This window comes from Saccopteryx leptura, chromosome 11, assembly GCF_036850995.1.
Source record: "Saccopteryx leptura isolate mSacLep1 chromosome 11, mSacLep1_pri_phased_curated, whole genome shotgun sequence".
In the NCBI taxonomy this organism is placed as follows: Eukaryota; Metazoa; Chordata; class Mammalia; order Chiroptera; family Emballonuridae; genus Saccopteryx; species Saccopteryx leptura.
Genome location: NC_089513.1, coordinates 16,137,966 through 16,163,449, shown reverse-complemented (window position 1 = coordinate 16,163,449; position 25,484 = coordinate 16,137,966). Strand labels below are relative to the sequence as shown.

At 40.1% G+C, this 25,484-nt stretch overlaps 1 protein-coding gene across 22 annotated transcripts in view; it reads right to left on the bottom strand.

The window, feature by feature from the left end:
- TCF4 (transcription factor 4) overlaps positions 1-25,484 on the bottom strand; it is a 368,508-nt gene that overhangs the window by 33,386 nt on the left and 309,638 nt on the right. For 17 of the 22 annotated variants that reach the window (XM_066353366.1, XM_066353376.1, XM_066353369.1 and 14 more), the window contains 6 exons: positions 24,423-24,528; positions 19,971-20,104; positions 13,501-13,633; positions 5,141-5,208; positions 3,951-4,029; positions 1,470-1,546 (listed from right to left, as the gene is read on the bottom strand). In XM_066353366.1, the coding sequence (XP_066209463.1) occupies positions 1,470-1,546; positions 3,951-4,029; positions 5,141-5,208; positions 13,501-13,633; positions 19,971-20,104; positions 24,423-24,528 (597 nt within the window). The remainder of the gene's footprint in view (positions 1-1,469; positions 1,547-3,950; positions 4,030-5,140; positions 5,209-13,500; positions 13,634-19,970; positions 20,105-24,422; positions 24,529-25,484) is intronic. The other 5 variants (XM_066353371.1, XM_066353374.1, XM_066353389.1 and 2 more) reach the window with 1 other exon arrangement.

Sequence of the window (25,484 nt, the reverse complement as noted above, 5' to 3'; positions counted from 1 at the left end):
GGTAAAGTCTGGGTTGAAATCTAAGTCTCTTGACTTCAAATCTAATGCCTTTTTGTACTATATCATGCTACAATTCACTTTGATTTCCAATGGGTTGCGCGAACAGATGTACCAGCTCTACTGTATGAGAAAAGCAATTTCTAATTATTCTATACTGACAGCAAGAATGTGTGTCTAATACAGTTAGTCTACGGTACAGAGCATTCTGACTTGGTGGGCTTTGGTATTAGAGGACCTCCCCTAAACTCCTAGCTCAGTTAATAATGTGACCTTGGAAACGTTACTAACTTCTTCGAGCCTATGCATTTTAATTCATAAAAATGGGAATGAATATACAGACACTTCCAAGTGTAACTGTAAGCATGAAAAGCAATAATACACGTGCCCACCATCCTTTCTGGCTCACAGCTTCCTGGTGGAGAGAGCAGTTTCTGCTTGCGAATCCCCTCCTGGGAGTTGCTCATTCAAAGAGAACTGAAGCTGTAGTTCACAACTATAAACCTAGACTTTACAGTTTTATAGTTGGACACAACCCAGTTTTGATGGATGGGTCCCGAAGAACAGGGATGGAGGTAAACACTGGCTGCAGATTAACTGGGCTGGGCAGGTGGTACATATGTCGTCCCGCTCGGGGGCTGCCTGTACTGGCTAAATGGCAGAGCTGGGTGATTCACCACCACAGCGAGGAAGGGAGCAATGGAGGCGGACATGCACCCTTGTATTTAATTTTGAGATTTTCTGCAATTCACATAGTAAGCCAGAAGAGAAGAAAGGAATCCTGGAACAGCTGACAAAAACAGTAATTTAGATAGAAGGATAAATTGACCCCTTCTCTCATGTTCCATCTCAAAACGTGGGGGCGTGGGGGCCAACATGAAAAGACTGAAGAGCTCTTGGCTGCCACCCCCCATCTGATCTACAAACAGTCTAAATGTTGCAGGGACCAGTGGTGTTTCATGCATATTTCTAGCCCCATCACTGAGAAAGCCTAGAGTGTTAAGCACTGAATCATCATGTACTTCTAGTATTAATTAAACCCATGAAATTTTTTAGCTATTCCCTACTGGAAGAGCAGAGATGTAATAATATTAATAAATTTCTTTGAGAACCAAAGTGAATGAGGAAATAGTAAGCTTTTTATTCCAAGGTCAAGAGGAAAGCTCCTATAAACCTGTTATTCTGGAAAGCAGGGCGGAGATATATGGAATCTTCAAGTGCTCCAGCTCTGCAGCAGCTCATACCAGGGAAGTTACTTCACTATGGAAAGGGCCTTTCCCCAAGATGGAAGGAGGCCATTATCCTTCCAGGATTTTTAGTCTTCTATCAGGTCTCAGATCTTTAGCGCCCTGGGGCTTACACTGTAGTAGTATCTGGGTTCTAACCTCCAAACAGAAACAAGCACAGTGTAATCTCAAAGAGTGACCCAGAGACAGAAAGACAGTCATTGCCTGATAGCAGAAGAGGCTTACCAAGGAGTGTAAGGGTCCTTCATAATTAGGAGATGAAGAGGCCTGTCCCCCATTCCTGGACCAAACAGCTGTGCCTGCTAATGGTAAAAGAGGAATTACATTGAGGTCGACAGAATCTTAAAAATAATCTTAGCAACATTTTAAATAGTTCTTTTAGAAATAGCAATGTTGACTTCCATTTGGACAATAAGGTAACTAACTACATGTAAACTTCCCATGCCAGAATTCGGGGACAAGGACATTTAAACGTAAAACATGCAGACTTCACATAAACCCGAAATTCTCTCAAGCTTTCTCCTCCAAGGAGGCATTTTAGCTAGAGAGGTGTTCCTTTAATAGAAAACTATCACCACACAGTCCAGGGACTTTTAAGAGCGAAAGGGTAACTTCTGTTATACTTTCATGCAAGGTCAGTTTGGTAAACCAAAATTATCTCACTGATGAAAAACAGTTCTGCTATTTATTTATTTATTTATTTATTAATAATCCTTGAGAAGGAATAAGCCTTCAGAAACTTTTTAAGGAAATAAGATTAGTTGGCAGAGATCCACAAAACCAGAAATTTAAAAACTCAATATAACAACGGTAATAAGTAGGTACTTTCTTCCAAAGAAAATCATTTTTTATGATTCACTAAACTTGAAGGTAGAGAAAGATTCCTGCTATAATAAATATTACATGTCTAACCTACCAATTTTTACATTTAAAATAATACAAACTCAGTATAAGAAATAAACAATTCAAGAAAGAAAAATAAAATCTATGATCGCACTGAAATCTCATGCCCTGACAGCACTTTAAATATTCGTTCTTCCTGTTAATGCTGGAAATGCATTGTGCGTATTTTTATGCTAAATAAAAATAGAATATTTTGTTCAATTACTTTCAGCGACAGGATCTGGACAGAGCTATCAGCGTGAAAACAGCAACCTGTCACCATGTTTAAGTCTTCATGAAGTCCTTCCTTGCTGATAGGGGGTCTTCCACAGCAGATTACCAGCACCTGACAGTGGCCTCGTTTCTGTGTCTTCCACGGGGAGCTTACCGCTCAGGGTTGGGGTATTTGGGGCCTTTTCTGGAATGATTTGTGCATATAACTTCCCCTGATTAACCCACCAGTGGAGTGGCAGTGAGAACGTGAATCTGTCTGAGCTCCCATATTGCCACAGATGTAACCTCGGCAAGTCACATGCCCTTTGACCATTTTCCAGAGCCTAGCAATGTGGTACTAAACCCAACAATTCTCAACTTCCCTTTCCTTTTCTGCGTGGAGAATGTTTCATTGCTGGACGTTTCATTGCTGTTCCAGTATCCTCTCATTATCACCTGTTTCTTCCCACTTTCACCTTTGTCTCTCTGGACATTTGAGCTTAACTGTCCAGCTACCCCTCTCTATTCAGCCACCCCCCACGTCAGTGGAGGCATGGAAATGGCTGATATTAAATCCACCTGAATGGGCAGAGCATCGCCCCCTGGTGGGCAGAGCGTTGCCCCATGGTGGGCGTGCCGGGTGGATCCCGGTCGGGCGCATGCGGGAGTCTGTCTGACTGTCTCTCCCTGTTTCCAGCTTCAGAAAAATGCAAAAAAATAAAAAAAATAAAAAAAATAAATCCACCTGAGCCATGGCCAGAGCCTCCGGGAGCTCTGTGCTAGTCTGAAACCTCCCATTCTCTACCAGGAACCAGGGTGATTACACCATGTGAGTGTTGCACATGGAATAATGTAGGGATGGAGGTATCATTTCAGCAAGCGACTCCACTATAAGTACAGCGAGGTTAGCTTTCAATCAGGTACAGATGTGATTTAGCTGTTTTAGAAACTACCTGTTCTCTCTCCAAAAAGCATAGACAGCCACCAGACAGGGTCTTCTGGAAGCACTTATACTAGAAGGGCAATGAGCCTTTTAGATGGACCTCTGAAAAGTGAAATGCTTTACTAACATAACTTAAGAACTTATAATTTTATTATTTGCAGCCATAGGTCATATAATTTGTTATTTTTAAAGGCAAACATCCCCTTTCACTCAACGCTCTTACTTCACAATTTATTTACAAGACTATAGTTTTCCTCAAACATCCCATGACACGAACTTCAAAGAGGGAATTTTGAAAGCCTAAAATTTCTGTTGGAAATGATCCTTGTGAATAATCATATTTGATGACTGCATAATCATAGTCACAACTATATCCGAGATGTTTTATTGGAGTATGCTACTCTATTGAGTATCTTCTAGAGAGCTAAGAATAGTTTAAGAATTAAGTTTTCTATATGGGCCATGTATTCTGAAAACATCTACTTTTTACGAAAAGTTTTGGGTGTGAATGACTGTGCCTTCACATGGCAGTCTGTCTCCCCCACTCGTTTCTGTCTGTTTGGCAGTATTACGCTTTGAGCTTTTGGAGGGAGGGAGTCTCCACCTCCCAGAGTGAAGAGCAATCCCTCCCACCGGCTGCATAAGCAGGCAAGCAGTAAGCACAGTACCTGAGAGAGAAGGAGGAGAGCCCACAGGAGTTGAAGGGTTTGATGAAAAGCTGTTGTTAGTGTGATCTGGAGAATAGATCTTAAAACAATGGGGAGGAAAAAAAACACTCTTGTTATTAGGAACAAATAATCAACAATGTTGTAAATTGCCAAGTGTCAGTGCAATTCATTTAAAAATTGCAAGTTACAAAATACATTTATCGATCAACTATAATATCAACAGTCAGTCTACACTAAAAAACTTAACAATCATTTTAATTTTTCAAAATAAGAATTATTGAAGCCATGTAAGATAGATGGAAAAGAACCGGACCAGAGGTGAGCAGACCTTTGCTCCCATTTGCTCCCGGGGCTGCATGGCTGTGCACAGCCACAGAGACGCACCACCACCCCAAACACAGGTCAGACTGCGTCAGACTAAGGCTGTTGCAAACTCCTTCTGCACCACGATTAAGGCATGGGATTCCAAGACTTAAGAATACCCAGATTAAACATCAAGTCTACTTGGTCAAAATGCTAATAAAAATCTAACATATTTTATGCTCCGGATGGTAAGGAAAAACCAATCAAAGAGCTAAAACGTTAGAGCAACACATCTCTACTAACGTTTGCAAGTGACCGTGTTTAGTTTCTGAAGACAACCAGGTATGGTCCCTCACACGACTAAGGCGTGCCAGTGGCCGCTGGGGACATGCAGGGCATGTTCCATCCAGCCTCTTGGCAGTGGGCAGTCAAAGCAGAAAAGCCGAGTCCCAGATGCCAAATATGTGGCAGTTTCACATGGGCCTCAGTTACGCTCTTTTTTTTTTAATGCTCTTTCCAAAATGTTTTAGAATTGCCCCTTGCAAGCTCAGTCTCATCTGGTCAATGAGCACCCATATGACTTCAGAGAAAAATAAGAAATGAAGATAGAAAATCCATCCACCTCACGGCTCTGAGAATACCTACAAATCCCTAACTGAACACCACTTAGCCACCGTGAGGACACGGGAGGGGAGTGACCGGCCAGGCATCAGATGCTGCAGAACTCCCACCTCAAATTCTCCAGTGATCATTTATGCAAGATGGCCAGCATTTCCCAAATCAAAGCTATTTGCCATTCATTTCCTAAAATTCCAAATGTCCACTTCTGATTAAAGCTCAGCTTTCCACCATGCGACATGTGCTGTCCAGAGTCAGTATTTCCTCACCGAGGCCAGCGCTTTCCCCAGAGCGTCCCCAGTCTGGGAGCTGCCCGCTGCTCCGCTTCCTCGGTTTGCTGCAGAAACAAAAGGCAGAATATGGAAAACCAGGCAGTGAGACGTCTAACAATTTTCTATTCCTGGTCCATTTACTCACAATTTAATTGCATTTTTAATGCTAATTATGACACATTAATCTTTCATTAGCATTAATTTGTTTGCTGAGGTAGATGTCAAATATATTCATGTTACATTTTCTACAGATAAAATAAAAACCTGACACTTTGGTTTAAAGATAAGAGTGTTTTAGTTGCTATCACCTTCTGGCTTGTTACTTATGAGTCGTTAGTGGTGAGGGATAGTTCTTTGCTTACAAGTAAACCATACTTTCTCTGAAGGCCTCAAAGTTTGTCTTTTCTTTATATTTTAGGTAGTCAACTGAATTCTCCTCCTGTACAATTTACAACTCCATTAAAAAAAAGTGATACATTGCATAAGAAGGTATTCCCCTTGGAGCTCCACAGTCAACAAAATAAAACAAAAAATCAAGAACAGGCCTAGCTTCTTAGAAGAGAAAATACTTTCAATATTTGAAATAACATATATTCTCTACATATTTAAGGCTAGTTTTAAAAATTTCAACTATTATGCTACTAAAAGCCAATATGGTGTCAAATTCTGGAGGTGAAATCAGTCAACGTGATCATGAAGCGATCTCTCTGTCTTAAACGCTGGTACAACAGAGACGAAGCAGGAGGACTCTTAGTAGAAAGCCAGGTTCTGGTACATAATTCAAAGCCAGCTCTATTCATCAGGTATGCGTTGAAGGTAACCTGCCTTCATAAAATGGCAGAGCCAGTGTTCTTTGGAGGTGTTCAGTCCCAGTACAACCCCTACATGTTGTTACATGTATTAGGGCCTCAACATTAGCAAATTGACATAGTTTTTAAATAAGACCTATTAAACGCCATAAGAAGATATTTTTCACTATTTTGTGAAATAAGTGAAGGAACTCTTGAATCCACTGATTAATCCAGGCAGAACTTCATTACACAGATAATTTTTTAAAATTCCCAGCCCTATCCCTGACCCAAGAGAGCAGTCCCTTCGGGCAAACAGGTCACTGTCAACTTCGGACCCGTAAAATGGAGCAGAGGTCAAATCTCCAGTGGTCAAATTCTCTTCTTCTCTACGTTATAATTTCACTCTCTTGACCTCTGCTTAGCACAGTTAAATGATGCTTGCTATTTTTATATATTTACATGTTGGGTATGTCAGTTAAATAATCTTTGATGTGTGTTTTATTTGGTTAACAAAAGCCACACCCATATTCATGTGTTATCACTAACTGAAAGCTGACACTAGGTAAAAAGAAAACGATCACCTTTGGACAAATTCATATTAAAAATGTATCATTACAAAGTAGCTAATATTGTCCTAGAAGAAGTGAAGCTATAATCCATAAATTTAAAATTTTAAGTGAAAAGGCTTGTCTCTGTATTGGTTATTAGTTCTTTTTTTAATTTTTTAATTTTATTTTATTCATTCATTTTAGAGAGGAGAAAGGGAGGGAGAGAGAGAGAGAGAGAGAAAGAGAGAGAGGAGGAGCAGGAAGCATCAACTCCCATATGTGCCTTGACCAGGCAAGCTCAGGATTTCGAACCAGCGACCTCAGCGTTTCCAGGTCAATGCTTTAACCACTGCGCCACCACAGGTCAGGAGGTTATTAGTTCTTGAAAATAATGGTCTGACATCATACTGAGTTAGTGGAAGGAACACACAAATATCAAAAATATTAAAATGCTTAATATAAGAGATAAATGAAATTTTATCTGGTGTTAAAACTGCTGTATTAAGGATTCTTTTTCTTAAATAATTCTAAAGAGAAAATAATAAAGATTTTGAAGACAGAAAGCACTGGCATTTTTTCAACTTGTACTACCATAATATTTGGGGGCAATTATATATAATATATTATATATATTTATTTGTAGAAGTAGCATTATCATATACACCTAAAAATTAGATTTATGGGTCAAAATAATTTATGGTATCTGCTTGATTACAAAACAGATCTTTATGATATGTAAATTCATAGCCATAGTGGAAAAGTTACATTACCTAAAAAAACCCTGCAATGCAAATAGGACAAGAAATTATTTCAATTACAGATAAAATGTGCTACTCTAGTGACTTTCAAAAGATTAATTTAAAAATTTTTTTATGAAACCAAACAGAACTGCAAACTAACATATATTTTAGGAACATTAAAAAAGTCTATTATATTATTATATTAGAGCATTTAAAAAAATCATAATTTACAAGAAACGAGATATGATCACTTTCATACCAAACTTTGTATTAAGTGCTTGTTATATAGAGGGAAATATTAGGACATAGGAAGGAGAATGAAAAAGTAGAATCGACTCCTTACCTCACGTTGTCATAGAGATGATTTGGAAAACTAAGACCACTCATGGGAGCCACTGATAAGAACAGACTATGTTTTACATGAAGCCATTCTACCTGCGGCAGCTGCAGAGCCAACTCCAGGGCTTAAATTTCAAAGCGTTTACTAGGGCCAGTGTGCCCTTCTGCTCGGAAAGCCTTTCGTTCTGTTCCAGGAAACGAGAAAGCCACATTTTCAAGAATCCCTGAACATGTTAAGCTACATGGGTCCTTGTGTTAAAGAGTTCTCTGTTTATTTGTGTGACTGATATGTCAAAGGGTATAAATAATCAGAAGGTGAATATATTATTATTTCTCAAAGGTATAATTTCTTTTATATTGAGTAATGGGTCATAGTTAGCAAAACACACTTCTAATTAAACCTTGTGCTCAACATAGGAGGACTTGATTACTATTCTAGGCCCAAGTTTTTGTCAACTCATATTATGAAATTACCCAAGTGCCCAAATAACAGAAATAAAGATAAAAATTATTGCCCCACTTGGTAAAGACTGAATTGATTTAAGTTATTTTAGTGCTAATCAATTTACCTTACTGAAGCGAAAAAACAAACCAAACAGCCTTTAAGTAGGGATGTAAAATAAGTATGAGTGGAAATGAGCAGTTAGTAAGAGGAACTGTAATTCTGTAGGAGGTTGGACACTGCCAGCCACCCGAGCACTGTTCAGGTGCTGGCACGCAGCTGCTGCTGCTGCTGGAAGATGGAGCAGAGAAAGGGTCCGGTCCGGTGTGTTCGGCTGCAGGCTGGACCACCCTTGGAGTCTGCCTCAGCTTTGGGAAAGGGTAATTCCCATTAGAACACACCTTAATCAAAACACCAGGATGAGTGGCGCCTAGGGATCACCACTGAAAATCAGAACTTAGAAAACACTCCTTTATTACATACCCATCACCCCAGGCTGGGAGCATCTCGGAGATGCAGAAGGAGTGTGAAGTGTGATTCAGTGTACTCGCCTGAAGGAAGATAACTGCTTTGAAACAGGTTTTTCTGAATTAGGTCCAAGTAACCCACATATTTTAAACTATTAGAAGCAGTGTGACAATGCCACGAGCTTGTCTCTAAAGACGACAAAAGAAGGAGCATCTCTAGCACTCCTACTACATGTAATTTTAGAATTAAAACTCACATATAAGCTACAATGCATTAATTTTTAGCAGGAAGGCTTTCCAGAAATTCAGGGGGAAAGTAAGACCCCAGGAGCATGTGCTGGATGTGAACCAGAAGACTTAAACTAGTCTGTTGTTCCCGTTGGCTGTCTTTGTGACGATGGTGCCATGCCATTGCCAGATAAAATTCATACATTCCTCTTTGATTTTGCTGTGTGCCTGTCCGTCAACCAATTGAATGTGAAGGTTCAAGATTCTTGTAAAAGACAAAGAGAATCTTATGGGATTAATAATAACAGTACTGTGAAACCATGTCCTCAAGGGGAAATGGACATGACTCTGCTAGAAATGCCACATACTGCAGTGCATCATGCTACACAAACACGCCATGGGAGTGAGAGTTGTAAGCCAGATTAACTCATGGACCAAATAGATATTCCAGGGTAATCTTTAGCACATGTTGTATTACATCAATCTTTGTAGTCTGTCCCTTCAACACTGTTTGGTTTGACGTTAAAAACACGGGAAATCCCTTATATAGAAAGCAGGCCCTGTACAGACTAATAAAAACAGTAACAGTTATTATAACCATTACCATTATGCTAGTTGTACACCCACTTCCTTCTGAGGGGGAGGGAGGGTGTACAGCCCCAAGCCACAGGAGCCCCCACTCCCCGGGAAGGTATATGGGTGGGGACTGGAGCCCCCTCATCCTTGAGCAGTCTGAGAGGACAGTGCACAGCAGGCTGTCCTCTCTGTGCTTTTGACCAAGAAGGGCCATATTGCAGGTAGGATGGAGATATGCATATAACAAAACGTATATGGCTACTATCCTCTAGAACAGGGGTCCCCAAACTACAGCCCGCGGGCCACATGCGGCCCCCTGAGGCCATGTATCCGGTCCCCGCCGCACTTCTGGAAGGGGCACCTCTTCATTGCTGGTCAGTGAGAGGAGCCTAATTCCCATGGAAATACTGGTCAGTTTGTTGATTTAAATTTACTTGTTCTTTATTTTAAATATTGTATTTGTTTCCACTTTGGTTTTTTACTTTAAAATAAGATATGTGCAGTGTGCAGAGGGATTTTTCCATAGTTTTTTTTTTATAGTCCGGCCCTCCAACGGTCTGAGGGACAGTGAACTGGCCCCCTGTGTAAAAAGTTTGGGGACCCCTGCTCTAGAAGCATCTATCCTCCATGGCTGGTATGTAACAATCACTACGCTTCCTTCTCTGGACTATGCTACTTCTGAGGTACACCCAGCAGTATAATACGGGAAGGGTTTCAGGAAGAAGGTTTAAAAGGCTCTGATACTGGCAACTCCTGAAGCCCCTAGACTTAGCTTCTCTCCTTAACCGGGTGCTCCATCAGTTAAACTACATTGACTCCATGCTGTGCTCCAAGCGTTGTATTCATGTAATTCTAAGGTGCTCCAAAGGTCCCTCTAATTCAGAAATGTCTACTGCCATCTCTAGAATCTGCTGGCAAGGCTTCTGAGAAATATAGTGAACTATGTTTAACAAGTAAATTATTTTACCCAACTATTTTGTCAAAAGTCCATGAATGAATGTGTCATTAATAAATGATATTTTTTAGCCCTGGCCGGTTGGCTCAGTGGTAGAGCGTCGGCCTGGCGTGCAGAAGTCCCAGGTTCGATTCCCGGCCAGGGCACACAGGAGGAGCGCCCATCTGCTTCTCCACCCCTCCCCCTCTCCTTCCTCTCTGTCTCTCTCTTCCCCTCCTGCAGCCGAGGCTCCATTGGAGCAAAGATGGCCCGGGCGCTGGGGATGGCTCCTTGGCCTCTGCTCCCTGGTGGGCAGAGCATCGCCCCTGGTGGGCATGCCGGGTGGATCCCGGTCGGGCGCATGTGGAAGTCTGTCTGACTGTCTCTCCCCGTTTCCAGCGTCAGAAAAATACAAAATAAATAAATAAATAAATAAATGGTATTTTTTAATTAGGGGAAAATCAAACAAGAACCCCAAGAAACAATGGTCATTCCTTTGAACCGAACACAAGCCATCCTAGACCTCTGTGAGGATCTTTCTTCGGGACGTAGAGAACAGAACCGGGGCGAGGGAGCCTGGTTGCAGGGAGGCTACCTTCGAACAGGTCTGGGGCTGACAGCTCACGCCGCATGCATTTTGCTGTCCTATGACCAGTTCAGGACTATCGCTGACCACCATGTTGACATATTACAACATGAAACTGAGAAATGGGGCAATGGTCTTTTGAACTGAAAAAGTAGCTTCCTAAGACATCCATGTTGTTTATGAAAAGACTGTGCTGCCCTGCAACTTTACACCAAGAAAACTTGGAAAATATGATGTCCATGTGTTAGCGCTTGAACCCGTTCGTATGGCATTAGCATTGCTTTTAGCCATTTTTTACAAAATCGTGTGTGTAATCTTAAACATGTGTCAGGCTATGTGTTCCTTATTTACCAATTATTTAATTAGCTCTGTTTGTTCTTTGTGATACAGGCAAAGTAATATTTCTCTATTTCCTGCATTTCAGAATGAGTGAGTATATGCCAAATATTTTCAAAAGTCTACAGATGTATCCTATTAATCCATAATGTTTGTTAGGGAAGTATTACTAACAGAGGAGAAATCTTCTCTTCTTGTTATATGGACATGCTGCCATTCCTGACTTCTACCGCACTCTGAAAATCAAGCCAAACCCTACGAGCATTAAAGTGCGAAGAAATTTAAAGCCACATGGACCCTGTGCGACACTAACGCTCATTGTCATACCTAAATTCTCCTCTGCATTTTCACTGAAGAAACTGGAGGCCATATTTTAAGAGAGAACATGAATGTTCTTAAATTAATCCAAAAGTAATAATTGTATTTAGGCAAGTTAATAAAGATCTGTTCTTCCAAAAAGCTGAATTCCCATGTCTATTTATTTCCTGCAAAGATTAGAAAGCTTTCTCGCATTCTACTAGCAGATTTTGACAAGTACACCCATAATTATGAAATAATTTATGTAATAATGTTTTTCCTAAAAAAAAAAAAATACTCCTTTTCTGGGTTCCAAAAACTCACACTTTTCCTTTTTAAAATTGTAGCTTCCTTATTATTATCTAGACCTTCTGTCCACTTAACCAGGACCCTACAGCCTGGAACAAGTTAAGTCCATTGTTTGCCTGCAGCTCCACCCTGCCCAGGCCAAAGGAAGGACGGACGGCAGACATTCCTGCTCATCTACAACCTAATGATAAGCCAACCAGCTTAACTAGGGCAAATTCCATTCCCACTGAGACGCATGGCTATGCTAACCACAGCTCTTGGAGAATGGCGACACCATCTCCTAATACCTTTTCTTTCCAAGTCTAGTGCTTGTCTCCCAGGAAGACTGTTTTGCAAATCAATTAACCAAACTTTTTTTTTTTCAAAGTGCCTATGTCTTTCTCAACTAAAGCTTTAGCTCCACCTTTGTACCTTCCTCAAAAAAAGAAAATGACTCAAACCACCAGTAGACAGGAAATGTGCCATGCAAGTGGATGAATGACTGGTCCCCCCCTCTTTGTAAGTAACCTCCTGACTGCAGAAGGGGCTTTCCATTCGCCAACCATGCTGAAGTGAAATATGCTTTTCTCACTCTTTCAGTTCTGCACTTCTTTCTTCTTGTTTTTCAAATCTGCCAAAACTGCATGAAAGCTACAAAACTTCCCCATGTGACCTCTGGCCGCAGCCCTCCAAGGTCAAACTGATGCAACTCATTTGTAGAAGCTTTGTTATGAAAAGTTATAAAAATGGAAACCCCTAAATTTGCTTCTTAATGAGACATGATAGCAAAGGGCTGCTAGATAGCTCACCTCAAGTATGAGCTATATTACTGAATAAACAGGGAGTCATTCTTTAGGCAGGATAATACTTGCAACATTTCAAAATTCATTTCTTTTTTATCAAAAACTCTCCCACGTAAGTACTTCATACTACTTCCCAAAGGGCTAGAGGCTAAAGAAAATGAAAAAGCTACAAACAGCTGAAAGGACTAAGCAGCAGGACTATCATCACACATTCTTCTCTCTAACACACAGAGTGTTCTCATCAGTGACCTGCGGGGCTGCACCATAAGGCCCTGCAAGGGACGGCTCTGAACCAGACCTGGAGCAGTGGACCACAACGGACAGCATGGAAGACGAGAGGAAGAGGATGGCTTAGTTCCTGTGGGCAGCAGCATTCTGCTTGGGCCTTAACCTGCTCAGTACATTTACTTGAGAAAAAGCAGAAAATAATGCCTGGGCCACTGTCACCCGGCCATCTCCTCCGCTATAAGTGAACCAACACTACCCCCCGAAGGACTCCACAACGCAGCCTTCTTCAGAAGTTCAGCTCGTTATTACTAGTCACCCGTGAATTCCACACGAACTAGTCTTCAGAACACTGTGGCATGTCATGGCTAAGAGCAGAGCACACTGACTGAATTTAGGAAGAGGTCAATAACTACTATTAACAGCTATTATGCTCTTTATCTCATTAGTCTTGTCGTACAAAAGTTCACTTTGCTGTCGGAGAGTAAGTGAAACGAGGTGGTTCTGGTGTATTTAAACCCTTGTTCAATCTAATTACAATAGACAAAGTAGCCAAAATTTAGTTTCCTGTGGAAAAGAATGTGATTACGATCATGCCAATGACTATTTCTGTTTGGTTCATTTGTTTGTTCATTCAGTTATGTGACAAATATTCACTGCCTGACTGCTGTTCAATTATAAGGAGGAAAAAAGAGGTCTTTCATTATTAATCCTGACTTTGATTGTTGGCATCAGATTTGGCATTTCCAAGACTCACCCATTATACTGTCTGTCCCGTTGGCGGGAGGAGTGCAGGAAGAGGTGCTGTAGTGGTTGGTGCCACTACGGTGGAAAGTGGACATTGGAGGAAGACTGGAATTGATGTCTGCTGAGGAGTGTGATGGATAGCTCTGTAGCAAGAAGCAGAAAAAGGAGGCCATTTGCAACTATAACATATTTAGTGAGTTAGTTTTATAATACCTCTTTCAGAACTCTTCATGCAGCAATGGAGAAAGCCATTAGAATTTAAAAATATCCAAGAATACATCTTGCTTAGGTTTGACAGCTTTCAGTTCTCAGATAATAAAATACAAAGACACACAGTTGGTTTGGGTTTGCAACAAACATAGAGGAATATAAGGGCAATGTAGAACATTGAGAATGAGTACAATCTAAAAACTGCTGCTTACAAGCATCTCTGTGACTTCGGCAACATAACTACCGGAGAACACTGCTACCACTATTTTTTTGTACTGGCTATCGATCAAGTAAGAAAGTTTCTATAGTACAATGAATAAAACAACGACAGAACCCCAGGGTTTACATTCCACTTCAACCGGACCTTCTGGACCCTAAATGGCAAGAGTAACCACTCTGGTCTTCTTCCTGCCAAACTGGATCAACTTCCTGAACCCTAGCAAAAACAAAATGGTAAATAAAAAAATTTAAATGTGTTAATGATTAGATATCTTCCCAATCTATTAATATGTCAAGTCTTAACTCAGTGACTGTACTAAGTCAAACTAGAACAAACGAACTATCTGATTTCTTACTTTATATGTCCTCCACATTAGCAATTTCCCTTATCGCTGACTATGAAAGATTATCCTTACAAAATCATGTGGTTTAAGGCCTGGCTTTGAGTTTGATTGTTATACCGATTGTCCAAATAAGCTGCTTTTCTTAGGGCATATCACAGTGCTTGTAAGTTTGGCAAATTAGGTACTACTCATCATCTGCTTGGGAATGAGGAGATCATTAAGAAGGCCATAGTAATTTACAAAAAAATATCAAGCTATTTTCCTTTTTAAGATAGTAAGCATCGGATCATTTATAGCAAAATGGTGGGATCTTGATAATATTATACGAAGTGAAATAAGTAAATCAGAAAAAACCAGGAACTGCATTATTCCATACGTAGGTGGGACATAAAAGTGAAACTAAGAGACATTGATAAGAGTGTGGTGGTTACGGGGGAGGAGGGAGAGGGAGAGGGAAAGGGGGAGGGGCACAAAGAAAACTAGATAGAAGGTGACAGAGGACAATCTGACTTTGGGTGATGGGTATGCAACATAATTGAACAACAAGATAACCTGGACTACTTGTTATCTTTGAATATATGTATCCTGATTTATTGATGTCGCCCCATTAAAAATATATAATTATTTAAAAAAAAAAAGATAGTAAGCTTAAAAATTTGTTCTAACTGGCATCTGAATGGGTTACAGACATGTAAATGAAAACAGGCATTTTCCTTACATGTGATATATTAATAGGCTATGGATCTTTACTATATCATTATTGGAGGGTCTGTTAATATTGTTCACTGTAAAATTTAGGTTGAATATGATGCTCACAGTCAGAGGTGCTTAAAGCCCATGCCATTTATTCACAAGCAGTACAATCCTGCTGTCTTGGTATCTTCTTTTATTTTGAGAGGCCCATCTCAGGTTCTACCTCCTCCTTGATGAGTCCTTACTACGTCCAACTCTGCCAAGATCTCTTCTCTCTGAATCCCTAATGAACTCACATTCTGAACCATGCCCATTTAATAATTATATGCTGCTTTTCATTGCTTTCTCCTTCCAATGCATTTCCATTTTTACTGTTAACTCTTTAAAGGGAGGGAACAGAGCTTATACCTCTGCATCTCACAAACTACTGCCTAGTGCTCAACAAACAATCATCCTGTATACTCCATAAACAACTGGTTAATAGTTCCAGTTTAATAAACAGTGGATTGTAATACTAGTTATTTTAGAGATAACTAAAAAATCTACAAAATAAAACTATATTTTAAAGCCAAGTCTGCCACCATCACGCTTTTGAAAATATTACTTCTGCACACTCAAAATAGTCCAAATGAAAAGTCAAGTTCAGTGAAAAAAATTGACATACTGCCCTTACACATTCCCAAGTTCTCAAGAATGCCTTTCAAACCTTTTAATTTCGTGGACCTCTTGCCCGACCAAAAAATTCCTTATGGCACTTGTTAAGCTCATTTCTACTTGCTACTCACAGGGTACCCAAAGTAGCCCATGAAATTTCTTCCAAAGAATGACAGCAAGGGGCCATTCCATAGTACAGCTAATCTGAAACTCTGTAAGCCACAAAGCACCAAACTTAGAAGAGTTATTTCTGCTTGAGAGCTAAAGACTATAATGAAGTGGAGAAACAGAAACAGAATAAGGATAAAAGAAAACTAAAAGAAAAAGAGATGTTTCAGTTCTGTTCCAGGCCGTTTCTGAAGAACAGAGCAACTTCAGAAATCAATCCCAACTACGCAAACACCAGGACAGAAGAAATCAATTATAAAAACGATTTTAAAAATTATTAATAATTACAGAATGAGACAGGAAAAAGATTACTGCATCAGTGAGAATTTTTAAACCCCTTAAACTTGGTATAAAATACGCCGGATTCAGAATGTGACAAAGGGTTAATACTGAGTCCTGAGACTAAAATGGAAAGTTCTTTCTCACAGATTTTAATGGGGAAACCAATACAATCTGCCTGAATTAGTTATTTTTACAGACTAATAGAAAATGAGGTCCTGAAAGCAATGAATGAGATTTATAACTGGATTATTTTACAAGGAAAAGTATCTTAAAAACTACTCTTACTCAAATTTGTAATAACTACACTACAGAGAATATTAGTGAGATGTGAGTTCTGTCTCTTTTATAATATTCAGGGATCAGTTATGAAAGGTCCTTGTAGTCTCTTAGTCCAACTATTAATACTGTCTGCCCTGCTTACTACAAAGTGAAAGGGGAAGTATGGGGAAGTATGATCAAGTGTTATGGCCATTCATGCCCACTATTTATTTATTTTTACCTAGTCTATGATAGCATATTTGGAACCTATTTGGCAGAGTAAGTGTTAAAGATGTTTCTATTAGTGATGTTTTCATCAACCTATGGGTTGATAATTTAAGGATTAGAGACTGTAATAGCTGGTAGCACATACTGAGAATAAAATCAGGCTTTAGGGTAAGGCTTGGTTTCACACCCGCGATTACTGAGCTTCTGCACCAGATAATTCTTTCCTATGGGGGCTCCCCTTCGATTTGCAGGGTTTTTTACCAGCACCTGTGGCCTCTATACACTAAGTTCCGATTGCAAATGCCCTCAAACATTTCCAAATGTTCCTTGAGGGGCAAGATCGTACCCGGGTGAGAATTACTGGGGTAAGGTATATTACAAAAATAAAAGACACCAGAACTTCCTTTGTATTAAAATCTCATACTCCTAGGACTATTTTACTCAGTACTACAAAGATCACAACTAAACCACACCAGACAGCAAGGATTCTATCCTATTTTTAAAAAGAACTCTGCCAAGTTAATCCAAATTTAAATCTTCTACAAGAACCATTCCAAAGCGTTTAAGCACAAGGCTCCACTCTCCTGAGTGACTGTTCGTATACTCAAGACCCAGCAGTAACAACATGGGGCAGTCCTGCACAAGCTGAGGCTGTAAAAGAAATCTGAGAATCAAAATGGCGACCTGACAGCTGCTACTAAAATTTGTGAACTTTGAGCTCTATAATGTTTCCAAAATGTTTTACCTTTAGAGACAATACGAATTTGGCCATATATAACCAAATTAATACAAGAAAAGCTTTCTTCTTTTTCTCAAAATATTGTTCTTTGTTCTGTATAGCACTGGCCACAAGCTACAAATGAACACTATGAGAAACTACCATTGCTTCCAAGTGAGAGGACACTAACTGCCTACTATATACTCAGATTATACTCAACCAGTGTCAGATTTTTTAATATCATTTCAAAATATGTCTGAATGGTTAGTGAGTTTACAATGATTACTCAACATAATCCAACAGTTTCCTGATCAGTGAGAAAATTCACTAGGATACACTGCCAGAAACCAAAGTCATTTAGCCTTTTAAAAAACTATATTCTTCATCTCTAAAATCTGCTAAGTGATCACGTTAAGAATGAAACCTGTACCCTGGTTGGTTGGCATAATAGCTTAGAGCAGGCATCCCCAAACTATGGCCTGTGGGCCCCATGAGGCGCCCTGAGGCCATTTATCCAGCCCCCGCCGCACTTCCGGAAGGGGCACCTCTTTCATTGGTGGTCAGTGAGAGGAGCACTGTATGTGGCAGCCCTCCAACAGTCTGAACTGGCCCCCTGTGTAAAAAGTTTGGGGACCCCTGGAGAGCGTTGCTCTGAGACACCAAGGATGGGGATTTGATCCTTGGTCAGGAAATATACAGGGGGCGACCAATGAGGGCACAGCTGAGTGGAGCAACAGGCAATGCTTCCCTCTCTCTAGTCTCTCTCCACCTCTCTGTCTCCCTCATTCTGTCTCTCTACAATCAATCAATAAGACAAAGAATAAAAACCTGTACTTTGTGATGGATGACATTACAAATATAGCATCTGATCATCTGATGCAATTTATTGGGTGACTTCTTCCAAATACTCTTTAGTCTTGCTTGCCAATGTTGTTTTGGTTCAGCAAAAATTTTTTTTAAATGTTGGTTTCCTTTATAAAGTTACACTTTTGTGTATTTGAGTCTATTTTAATTATACATTCCCCATGCAGTAGATTTAGGATAAAATCAAACCACCTAATAAATCAAAATTCTAGGCCATGACAGGGAAAAAAAAGATATGTAGAAGGAAAGAAAAATAAATGTCAGTTGGATAACTCTTAAAAGGATTGAAATTCCAACATGTTAGTATAGTGCCAAAATCTTTGCTGTGTCATCAAAACATTCCTTGCTCTTAGGACACATGTAGATTTGATCATGAGTTCCTTAGAGAAGTGGAAAATGATGATAGAGAAATGTTAGCCAAGAAGAAATTATAGTATAATAATAGTTGATATTTCTCTAAGCTTCCACTCCAATACCTCAAAGTAGAAGGTAGAAGAAGAGAAAATTTGAAAATAAATCATCTGCTACTTACTGAAAATGTGGTGAAATTTGAGAGTTTATGATTTACATATTCAAACTTGGGAGATGATATTACAAGGCCAACCCCATCTTCATCATTTGTCTCTCATAAATAGAGATGTTAACTGACCACGTAGGACTCTGTCTGCCACTAGGACTAAGTAAGTAAGCATTTCAACAATTTCAGAAATCTTAACTTCTGGGACATTTTAGGTTGGTAGAATAGGACAAAGCCACCTTTTCTTTTCTCTAGTGGCTGAGTGAAAGAGAGGAGAAACCAGAGAAATCTAGAGGGTACCGTGTCCTATATCACAACAGAGAAAAAAACATAAGTGTGGGCATTAGAAAAAAGAAACAACTTGCAAGATGAAGAGAAATGATATAAATTCTGCTAACGATGAGTGCACGTGTCATACCCTTTACATTTGCAGGGTTAGATGTCCCCACATTTCTCAAGCTGTATTATGCACAGGGGACTCAATCCCATTTTCACTCATGACGTAGAAGTAGTCTTTCCTTCACTAATGACAGACTTACTTACATTCCTAAGTGGACTCTTGGCAATGGTTGCTTTGAGGCTAGAAAAACAGCAGCAGAGTTGCTTCCTTCGGGAAGAGCAATGCTAGCATGGATGAGTGAGGTGATGGACAGAGTGGAAACTTTAATAAAAAAAGAAAAAAGGGTAACATTCTACCACAGTTCTCAACTGGAGTGAGGCAGGACAGTAGCAGTGGGAGATTGGGGGAGTGGAATTAAAGCTAAACTACAGAAAATTTGGAATGTGCTCTCCACAGATATCCTGTGGTTGTTGCTACTGAAGGGGGTGTATTGAAAAATGACCTCTCTCCACCCAGTGTGGCACAACAGGTTAAAGCTGCCACCAGGGACAGAAGCCAGTCAAGGAGAAATGGAAATGCCCATGGGTGAGGCACATCCTCCACCCTCAATTCTACTGATGGCCACACTGCCCCCCCTGCAGTATATCCTTCAAAACCACAGACAGCAAAAGAAGAAGGAACCGCCAGAGCTGAACTCGGCAACTCAAACACAGCGTGCATTTCGGTAAAGCTGACAGTGTGGTAAAGAAAGCACAGAAGAAAAACATATTAAATGGAAGAACAATTGACACAGAGAATCTGAAAGGGCTTTCAAAGGTGATCTGATTCAGTTGCACTTTTGATCACAAGAATAATACAACTGTAAGGATAATGGGTGTGTACCCATTCTGCTTTCATTTATAGAGTCCTTGTGTACATGCACGGACAGAGAGTGAGGTTAATATACTAGCTATTTGATCCCCATTAGCACACAGGGCTGCCTTACCAAACGCTCGTGTGGATGCAGGCTACAGTAGCTGCTAGACTGCGGAATATGAGAAGAATTGCCCAACATTCCTCCGTAGCCGGGCTGATTCATCCCACTGGAGGAGCTCCAAGGGTCACTGCTGTGATGACCATCTGCAAAGGACAAAGGAAACCATGACTGTTCCGAGGCAGTCAGCTTTGCTTTATAGAATGGAGTGTTTTCATCTACTTCAACGTGGCCGTCCTTGTGCATTCACCTTTGTGTGGGTTAGCTGGTTACATCAGAAGACGGTCATCATCATTATTTTCAAGATGACTCTATATTGCCAAACAAATATAAATATTTAACACAGTAAAGTCTTCTTAGTAAAAACTTAAGTGTAAGAGAAACACAGAAAGCATTTTTACATAGAATTATGCCAAGTCAGTAGGGTGATCTAATGCTAAAGAAAGTATTTCTTAGAAGTACTCTGATCTATTTTTCTATGAAAACGAACTAAAAAGTTAATTGTTCCTAAATTTTGGGGTGAAAATAAAATACTTGAGACATTACACAGTTGGCAAGTTTAAAAAGCATCTAAAAAACCAAGTCATAATGAGGAAGAGCATCTCGTATTTAAAAGACTGAATTTCATTTTTATAACACACAGGAGATAGAATTAATGTTGGAATTACATTATGACACATAGGGAAGAGGAGTCTCAAGTATAGCATTCTTCTTTATTTCCTTTCCTCTTTTTCATGCTTTGGTATATAGCTACATTGTCATCTCAAGCCTTCAGTAGCAAATTAAAAAATACACACAGATTGAAAGGTGGATATTATACTACAGTCAAGTTTGAGAGTCTTTGAATTTTGTAAAACTATGAGTTTTAAAGAGGTTTAAAATGATGTGAAAATTATATAAAGTATCTTTTAATATCAAGTTAATCTTTTGTTAATACAATATCGAAAACGTTCCTACAGAGTCTTTTCATTCTATGGTCCTGTTGGCCTAAATTCAGTGTGGGAGACTGTACTGTTTGCTTTAGGGTTCTCAAATTAAAGGAGTAGTAGGGAGGGGAAAGATCTATGTTACTGCTGGGCTCGCTGAAGTTTTCCTTCTGTCGATAGTTTAACAAAAATTATTGAGTGCCAGATTTACACCAGGCCACCAGCTAGGTGTTAAGTGTATAGCAGGTATTGCTGTGTAAAAATAAGCTTATTTCACCATGCATTTTATTTAAGAAAGGCCTTTGAAAATTTAGGCAATAAGCAAGTTAAATTGTACACTATACTTCATGAGGCTTTTTTATTTTCTTCAGATTTGAACCTCAGAAGTTAGAATTCAGAAAACTGGAATAGTTTCAGGACAGTGAGGAGTAACCTATAAATTTCTCAAGAAATATGCAAGCAAAATCATGTCTGGGACTTTGATAATTTAAGAGTTGTAACTAGAAGATGGAAATCAAAGTTAAAAATAAGAGGCCACATAACAGGAGGTTTAAAACATGCCCCAGACGGTCTCTGACTCTCCTTCCCCAATCGGCAGGTTTCTTCAAGGCCTGCGTTCTCAGGGCACCACGTCCCTGTCACTGAAGGAAGCGGATGCAGACTGGGAACACGATGCTCTGCTTCCGAGGTAATAATGTAAAAACGTAAGACTTTCAAAAATTATTGCTCATCTTCTTTACAGTCAGCCCTGAGACTGAGGAGGTTAAAATGTTACCTTAAATTCAAATATCAAGTTCAAGATCACAAACATATCAATTAGATGGCATATCCGAAAAATAAATGCAGAATATGTATCACTGAACAGGAGTCTCTTGAAACATTTAGACAACATGAGATACTATATAGAAATACATTTAGGATTTGTTAACTCAGAACACTCAACTCAATGTAGACTTATAAAAATACATATTTTACATAAATTATGCTTTTTACAGTAAATTAATATTTATCACATCCCATGATCTTTGCATAATACTGTTTTGAAAGTATAGAATTAATTGTGCTCATCATAAATTTCAACTCAAAAATATTTTAATTTTTTGCATTGTGGGTATTCATATACAGAAAAAATTTGTTCCAAGAAGCACCTATTGTTTTAATCTACCTGATTTTTTCTACAGTATGCACAATTTAAGCAAGCCACCTTCCTGAAGGCAGATAGAGGAAATCTACCCTCTGTCAATTTTCTCAATGAAAATCTGCTTTGAGGCCCTGGCCAGTTGGCCCAGTGGCAGAACGTCAGCCCAGCATGTGGATGTCTCACTTTTTTTTTTTTTCTGAAGCTGGAAACAGGGGAGAGACAGTCAGACAGACACCCGCATGCGCCCGACCGGGATCCACCCGGCACGCCCACCAGGGGGCGATGCTCTGCCCCTCCAGGCGTCGCTCTGCCGCGACCAGAGCCACTCTAGCACCTGGGGCAGAGGCCAAGGAGCCATCCCCAGCGCCCGGGCCATCTTTGCTCCAATGGAGCCTTGGCTGCAGGAGGGGAAGAGAGAGACAGAGAGGAAGGAGAGGGGGAGGGGTGGAGAAGCAAATGGGCACTTCTCCTGTGTGCCCTGGCCGGGAATCGAACCCGGGTCTTCTACACACCAGGCCAACGCTCCACCACTGAGCCAACTGGCTAGGGCCTGGATGTCTCACTTTTGATTCCCAGTTGGGGCACACAGAAGAAGCGACCATCTGCTTCTCCACCTCTCCTCCTCTCCCTTCTCTCTCTCTCTCTATCTTCTCTTCCCACAGCCTTTGCTCAGTTGGAGCTAGTTGGCCCTGGATGCTGAGGATGGCTCCATGGCTTCTGTCTCAAGTGCTAAAATAGCTTAGTTGCCGAGCAATGGAGCAATGGCCCCAGATGGGGAGATCATCACACTACAGTGGGCTTGCCGGGTGGATCCCGGTCTGGGTACATGTGGGAATCTGTCTCTTTGCCTCCCTGCTTCTCACTTAAGAAAAATTAAAAAAAAAAAAATCAAACAGAAAAACCTGCTTTGAGTGTTGAATCCTTGAGTTGACCAGCTTTATGAGCACTGGTAACAAGTTTCTGCAACGGGTCACAAAAGGGGAAGCTGATGCCGAAGTGGCTGCTGTTCATTGTTGATGGGGACAAGCCTTTAGTAATGGCACAAAACACACCCAAGTGACATACCCTGCTGTGTTTCTTTGAGTTACACCTAGGACAGGTCACAAAGATAAAGGATCCCTGTGAACATGAGCCTCGTTGTGTATGAAACAGATTCTCTCTGCTCCTGAGGGATGTTTGATTCAATTTTACAGATTTTCCATGGGATTTCACATGTGAGCTAATAAACTACAAGAGCTAACACTCTGAAGGGAAAGAAAATAAATCCATTTTAATCAGAATGATTTTTGAGTGTGTCCACTGTAATCTAACAGAGACACCAGGCTGATCCCCTGGTACCTCCTGCCTGAAGTACACTGTTCTTCTCACGACATGGTCCTTCCTAGAGTCGCATGAAGAAGGAAACCCCATGGCATTTTGCCAAGGGTACACTCAAACAAGATTTCCATACCAGGCAGAAAGAGTTCAAGTTCTGCATACAGAGGTTCTTGGTCCATTCCATATCAAAATTTCAGAGTATTAACTTGGTAATATGATCATCGCATTTTGACAGTAAGTGTCACAGACACACCAGGGATGGAGCCCTAACTGCATCCTCCAAACTCTGTTCTTACAAGCAGCTGCTGTCACTTCAGCCATCCTGGTCTTTGCTCAAGCAGTGGAAGGGAGCTGTGCTATCAGGGACAAGACTAGGAGCTCAGGGACCACACATCTATGTGCACTTAATCAAATACACTGGCCAGTTAGGAGAATAAATATACTTTGTCTGCCTTGAAGCCCTAATTTTCTGTATTTGTCTGGAAAAATAAGAGCCGGGTCTTTCAGCCTACATCAGTTAGCATGCTGGGATAAGTTTTGCTGTGTAATAAAATAATATTCCCATCTTTAGACAGCGCACTTCATCTATCCAAATGAGACTCTTGTTCTTACCTATGAAATAAGTGGATAAAAGTGTTTTATGAAGTTATTCATAATGACAAATTATCCCCAGGTGGCTAAATCGGAGATGTTCAAAATACACACTGAGCCAAAACACTTCAAAACGTATCTATATACTCTTTTTCTTAGGGGCGGGGAGCAAAGATGCTAATATGATCAGTCATGGAAGACCATCCTCCAAGAAGTATCAGTTCTTAGTAAAGTAAACCAATCAAACCTTAACTCATTATTGCTCGAGGGGCTTTCATTTAAAAGATAAGTCTTAGTAAAGCTTTAATTAATGTATTTATTTATAATAAATTCCATTTTTAAGAAGTGTATGACCGTCAGTATTCTAGGCTTGCCTAGTATTCTATTTCTTGGGTATCAACTCAGCAGTCATTTGTGCCACATATGACACGAGAAGACTGAGGGAAGGCACCGTCCAGTGGCTTCCGGTGAGGAGAGGCGACAGCTTACCTTGCATGAAGAAGGAGCTGGGGAAAGTGCTGGCCGCTGGTTTCGAGGAAGGGTAGCCGGGCGAGTCCCTGTTGTAGTCGGCAGTGCTTGCTGATGGCGCATATACCTGCGGAAGGAGAGGGGGTTTAGTTCTCGGGCTGCGCTGACCAAAGTATCTCAAGGTCCATTACTTTATAGGAAGCAGGCACAAAATGCTAAATTTCTACCATGTGCTTTCTAAATGATGAAAGCCTACAAACCTTGCTCCTTTCAGAACAACAACAACAAAATAACCCCTACTCCCAAAATGCTCAGTATATTTTTATGAATGGGCAACCAGTTGTGATATTTTCAAGTCACAGGCAAGAATATTGCAAGCTATGCCTAGTTATAAATATATCATATAATACCAACAGGGTGGTTCTGGGATTTAAATATCTTTTTTATTTATTTATTTATTTTACTTTTAAAGGCATAGATCGTCAAGAGCACATACATGAAAGGTAAAAATGGAAAGACATGCTTCAAGCCTTTACTTTTAAATTTTTATTTTTGTTTGTCAATTGCAGTTAACATCCAATATTTTATTAGCTTCAGGTGTACAGAAGAGTAGGTTAGACATTTGTATAATTACGAAGCCTCTCCCTTTTTACTCTACCTTTCAATTAAAATTTTCACTTTTGAAAGAAACAGAGAAAATAAATACACTATTCAAACCACAGAAATGACAGATATATCTTGAAATATTTAATTCCTGTAGTGTCAGCTTTTTCAGAGATGCATGAAAAAGGTCACTAAAGCTAAAGCCAGGATCTATACAGACCACTAACAATCAATGTGCATACGGTGAGGGGGGAGAGGAGTTTATAGTTCTTATTATATTTGTGTGTGTGCAAGAAACATAAAAGTGTGCCAATATCCTAATTTACTTAAATTTGTTTACTAATACTCATGAGACTTGGGGAACCAGAACCTGATAAAAATACCCTGTAAGTTTTCTTGTTTGTGTTTCCCTTACAGATGACAGCATACTGGAAAAGCATAGACTCGTAACGTATAGTTTAACTATTATTGTTTTTCCCT